General features: G+C 49.2%; 1 protein-coding gene across 1 annotated transcript in view; it reads left to right on the top strand.

The window, feature by feature from the left end:
• Window positions 1-6,000, top strand: part of USP46 (ubiquitin specific peptidase 46) — a 29,210-nt gene continuing 23,210 nt past the window's right edge. The window contains exon 1 of the mRNA XM_072334301.1: window positions 1-517. Within this exon, the coding sequence (XP_072190402.1) occupies window positions 482-517 (36 nt within the window). The 5' untranslated portion in view covers window positions 1-481. The remainder of the gene's footprint in view (window positions 518-6,000) is intronic.

Genomic DNA, 6,000 nt, shown 5'->3' with positions numbered 1-6,000 from the left:
GGTGCCGGGTGCCGCTCGCTGTCCGGCCCGGTGCCGTCAGCGCGGGTCAGAGCGTGCCGCACCGCGATGGAGCTGCAGCCGTCGGGTGAGGAGGAGCAGGAGGAGGAGGAGGAGGAGGAGGAGGAAGGCAGGGATTAACGCTGGGCCGGCTGGCGCAGAGGCGCGGCTGAGCGCTCCGGCAGGAGCCCAGGGCCCTGCGGCCCGTGCAGAAGGCAGGGGCGGGAGGAGCGGAGATGCGGCTGCTCCAGCCGCGCCGCTAAAGCTGCCGGTCACTCGCCCGTGGGAGGAGGAGGAAGGAGGGCGGCGAGCTCCTTCCTCCCCGCTGCGCCGCGGGGCGCGGGCAGGCCTTCCTCCCGCTCATCCCAGCCCCGAGTCGGAGCCGCCGTCGCCCCCTCTGCCTTCCTGCGCTCTTCCCACCATGAGCGGGGCCGTTTTCACCTCGTAAAGATGGCGGTGTGGGATCGCTGCAACCTTTAGACTAATGACTGTCAGAAACATCGCCTCCATCTGTAATATGGTGAGTGCCGGCGGGCGGGGCGGTACGGCAGGCCTGCTGGGGCCGGCGGGGGCTGCCCGGGGGCGCCGGGAGGAGGAGGAAGCGGAGGCGGGGAGCCGGGCTGCCTGCGCCGGGAAGCAGCCGAGGCCCGGCGGATCGTCCCGGGGAGGGACAGAGACACCGACGCGAGCGCGGCGGGCACCGACCGTCTCACGTTGAAGACGGAGCCGCAGCCGCCTGTCCCTTCCTCCTTGTCGCCCTTCCTCTTCCTGCCCTAAGAACGCTGCTGAGGAACCCCGGAGTTAGGCTCCGAATGCATACCCGGCTCAGTGAGCCCGCTAAATCCCTCCGGGCAGGCACCCTGAGGGCTCATGCGGCCGGGAGCCCCTGGGGAATGCACGGAACCGGTGTAAGAGTTCTGGTCTAAGAGGCTTTGGTCCCGAGACGGGGGGCTGCTTTAGAAAGTCTCAGCTTTGGTTGCTGTCAGGGATTTTCTCCTGCTGAGTGCCACTCAGAGAAGACTGCTGCTTACAGTTGACTCCCAAAGCACTTGACTTACTCTAATTCACATCGTGTAATGAGGAAGAATTAAGGAAATATTAATACTTTTGCTTGTTGTGTTCAAGCTTTGCCGTTCCCAGCCCAGGAATAGTTGAAAAGACCATTTCTTCACTGTGCCTATATCTGTTTGCAGTCCTGACTCTACTGACTCAGAGCAGCTGATTTGGTTTGGATTTCTAAAACTTCATGGTGGGGGAGAGCTTAAAGTACATCAGTGGAAGTGCACTGAGACGGTAGTATGCTTACCAAAGACATGAGTGAGTGCTAAGCACACCAGTGCAAACAGAAGAGAAGCCAGTCGCTGCACATTTTGTTGGTTTAGTCTGTATTTTTCCCCCTTATTTCCAGGTTCTTCAAGAGCAGCTCCACACAGTTGCCAGCTTCCCTCCATGTGGTGCCCCAGCATGCCTTGTGCTGGCAATGCCACACATACCTTTCAGCTGCCCTGGAGAACAGAGCCTGCCTCCGGGGTAAGGCAGCGGGCACAGCCCAGAGGCCCAGCTCCCGCGGGTCAGCAGGGCTGGGGAGGGAGTGTGGGGTGTGAGCTGCTCCCCCTTCTGTGGCAATGGCAGCTTTTCACCGCTCTTAATACCTTCCAGTCCTGGGGGTCAGGGATACTGCAACAAAGCACTGCATGAAGGGGAGCTGGAGGCTGTTAGATGATTGTAAGGCTTTAGCACTGGCTTAAATCCTAGGAGCTCCGTGATTTCTCTCGTGTGCTTCAAGCATGTGCTTGCATACAGTCTGCTTCTCCCAAAACCTGCACAGATAGAGCAAAACTGCTGGGTTTATTCTGAAGGTGTGCTGCTCAGCTGCTACCATTAGATCTTGAAAAAGTGGTGTGTCAGAAATGGAAGAACTGAAGTCTCACACAAGAGCTCATAGTTCAGGACAATCCTGACTCACAGTATCAACACTGAGATAGAGGGTGATGCTGATTTAACAGTAATAATGCTTTAAAGCTTTTAGAGATGTTGTGTTATACTGGTCACGTTCAGTCTTCTCTTCATAACCCATAGGATTATTAATTTCTTGTAGGATAGAAATGCTGGGTTTTTCCTGAAGTTTACAGGAATCTGGGCCTTGAAGCTAAACATAAGCTACTGAAGATACCAGTAACTCTGTGTTATGGCTCCTCTGAAGATGAACCCACTCAGATAAAGTAGTGGACTGTAAGAAGAGCTGGGACATCTCTCTGTAAGAATAGGACTTAAGAGTTACATAAGCAAACCTTCTGTTTGTATAAACCATTTTTGCAGTTCTAGACTGACAGAAGGCATCTGTGGAAATCTACCAGAGACCTGTATTCCCCAATCTTGTTCCTGCGATATAACATGGTGCTTGAAGAAATGAACCACTCACAGTCTGTGGCTAAGAAATAGGCAAAGCAAGCATAGTAAAGCAAAGGAAACCAGGGACAGTTTTCAGCTTGCTTGCAAAGGAGATCCAGTACTATGTATTCATGGATGAACTCCCATATGCTGAGGGAAATGCGGTCAGAACTAACCATTAAGAAAAACAGGTTTATCCCTTCCACTTGGCATATATATTATGGCATATATTGAAATGCGCAACTTCTAGACTTAAAATTACTTTGTTGTCTTTCCCCAGTTTGCCACCCCCCTCTCCCAGTTATAATTATAATAGCATTAGTTATTCACTGGCTTGGTTAACAAAGCTAAGGAGGCAAAATTACTTCCTCTGGGGCTAGAGGGTGATGAACGCTTCTCTATCTGAAGGAACTGGTGGCAAAGATGGAGATCTGGCTCCCAGAAAGCTCCTCTTACTGCCTTGCAGATGGTGGGAGGTCATCCGTAGGGCTGTATACTGGCTGAGCACAGCAGGAAGTCTGCAATGGGCAGTTACTAGCTTTTGGGTCAGGTAATGCAGTAGAAGCAAAGAAGAATAAGTTGAAGAAACTCTTAGAAGGAATATCAACACCCCATGTCATGTCAGCCTCATAGGCTCTAGACGTGAACTAGGGGTGTGATTTTAGACCATAGTACACTGTAATCCTCTTTGGCGTCATTTTTATGGGATATCCCAGACAACTCAAGAACAGAACGCTGGTTCAAAGGCAGGGAGACATGCCGTCATTTTAAGATTGTTGCTCATTGAAACTCCCTGCAGTATATTTCTGTGTTTACGAGATTTTGACACAGCCTTGAGTTCATGCAGCAGCCATGGCCTGGGGAATATTACTGTTACATGTAGCGAACAGCATCTAGCCATTTCAGAATGTATTGACATATTTTTGTGAAGATGGCTAACAAGATCTGTGGGCTGTGTTTCTCCTAAATACCTTTTAGAATTCTGTTGGAAACAGATATTAGTTTCCCCTTTCATCATTTCATAAGAGTATTTCAAATAATCTGATCTGCACTTCAGCATGCCCTGCCAAATTGATGAGCAGTATGTTTTGAACACACTCGGATGGTTTCTGGCACAAAATATCTTCTAAGATACCTCACAGTTGCTCTCAGTAGATGTTATATAGATATTCTTTTTTTAAAATGTTGCAGTTTGATTAAGGAAAATAAATTGCTACATCTGAACATATGAATACAGACAGTACAAGCAATGTGCCATTCCAGCATGACCTACAGGAAATACAGAAATGAAAAATGACAAATATAGGAAATGTGAAGTCTAATTACTGTAGCATTTGTATGAAGTAATGAGAAACCTTGACAGTATGGCTGCCAAATGGGCACTAAAGTGAGAAAGTATTCTTTCCATCAGAATTCCAGGAAAGATACTTGTAGTATTAGAGGACATGTGGAGTGGGAATCATAGAATCACGAGGTTGGAAAGGACCTACAAGATCATCTAGTCCAATTGTCCTCCTATTACCGTAGCTACAGCAAGCCACTAAACTGTTTCTCATAGCTCCTCATCCAGACACCTCTCGAACACTGCCAGGGACAGCAACTCCGCCACCTCCCTGGGCAGCCATTCCAGTGCCTGACCACTGTCTGAGAGGAAAAGTTCCTTCTTATGTCTAATCTAAACCTCTTCTGGTACGACTTGCAGCCATTTCCTCAGGTCTGGTTTGTTGCCTGGGAGAAGAGGCCAAGCCCCTCTTCATCACAACCTCCCTTCAGGAAGCTGTAGAGTGCAATGAGGTCTCCCCTGAGCCTCCTCTTCTCCAGGCTAAACAATCCCAGCTCCCTGAGCCGCTCCTCATAAGACTCATCAGACCTCTCACCAGTTTCATTGCCCTTCTCTGGATGCATTCCAGGGCCTCAGTGTCTTTCTTGCAGTGAGGGGCCCAAAACTGAACACAATACTGGAGGCACGGCCTCACCAGAGCTGAGTACAGGGGGATGATTACCTTTCTGCACCTGCTGGCCACACTCTTTCTTATACAAGCCAAGATGCCTTTGGCCTTCATGGCCACCTGGGCACACTGTCAGCTCATGTTCAGCCAATCATCGACCAATATCCCCAGGTCCCTTTCCTCTTCACAGTCATCCAGCCACTCAGCCCCAAGCCTATAGCGCTGCATGGGGTTATTGTGGCCAAAGTGCAGGACCTGGCACTTGTCCTTGTTGAACCTCATCCCACTCACCTCAGCCCAGCGATCCAGCCTATCTAGATCCCTCTGAAGGGCCTCCCTACAGTCAGGGACATCGACACTACCTCCCAACTTGGTGTCATCTGCAAACTTACCGAGGGTAAACTCAGTCCTCTCATCTAGGTCATCAATGAACATATTAAACAAGATAGGCCCCCAGTACCAAGCTCTGGGGGACACCACTTGTAACAGCTCACCAGCTGGGTTTAACTCCATTAACCACTACCCACTGGGCATGGCCCTTGTATTGGTTGTTAATATACAGATGGTAGCAAAGATGGTAACAAACGTACAGAAGTAATAAGCAAAGGGAAACTCACCAGTGGTGGTGCCTTAGCTGAAGAAGCTAGAGCGGTCCTCACTGGAGAGCAATCTCCAAGAGATGCTGCCTCAGTGGGAGTCAGCCCTTAAATGAGGTCTCAGAGGAGGTGGAGTCAAGCTCCACCCCTTCTGGGAGCCCAGCTACCTTACTCTCACCTGTGCTCCCACAGCTGACCCCACACTTGCCTCAGCTGATTAATCAGAGGTTCAGGCTGTGATTACCAATTTCCCATACAGCCCTCTAGTCAGTTCCTTACTTAAAGGAGGATATACCCGTTCAGGCCACAGGCAGCCAGTTTGCCCAGGAGAATACTGTGAGAGCCCATGTTAAAGGCTTCGCTGAAGTCTAGGTAGACTACATCAACTGCCTTTCCCTCATCTGATAGTCTGATCACCCAGTTGTAGAAGGAAATGGGGTTGGTCAAGCATGACCTGCCTTTCACAAACCCGTGCTGGCTGGGCCTGATCCCCTGGATGCCACACACATGCCATGTGATCTCACCCAAGATGATTTGTTCCATAAACATCTTAATATAATGACAGAGACTGCCTTGCATGCATACTGCTTTTATGGCAAAAGTGGTCATCATACACCTCCTAGTTGTTGAGAAGATGATAAGCACAATTCATAACAATTCATGTTTTACAGTATAGTATTTTATTTTTGTTGAACAGTACAGTCATTGGTTCCTAGATGCTGAATTAAGAGCAAACAAGCTGTTATGCTAAATACTTAAGAAAAGGAACCTCTTAGTTACACTTTAGTAAAGCTGAGTGAGTCTGAATTGTGGAAAAGATGGATTAAAAACTGACTCTGGTCCCTGATAAAGTGTGTGTGGCAGGTGAGTGACACTTGGGAGGTGAGATTCTGATGGGATGAAGAGCCACTATTCTACAGAGTGTAAACTATGGCCAATTAGAGAAATAGCAAAATCTCTGCCTCACAAGTCTGTCCTTAGTTGAATGTTTGGTAGATACATGTCTGTACATTTGTGTACATTATGTACACTTATCTCCACAGCATGTCAGTACTTCAGGGGAACAA

This window comes from Excalfactoria chinensis, chromosome 4, assembly GCF_039878825.1.
Source record: "Excalfactoria chinensis isolate bCotChi1 chromosome 4, bCotChi1.hap2, whole genome shotgun sequence".
Taxonomy (NCBI): Eukaryota; Metazoa; Chordata; class Aves; order Galliformes; family Phasianidae; genus Excalfactoria; species Excalfactoria chinensis.
Note: the sequence above shows the minus strand (reverse complement) of the source record. Positions and strands in the feature narration are given on the sequence as shown.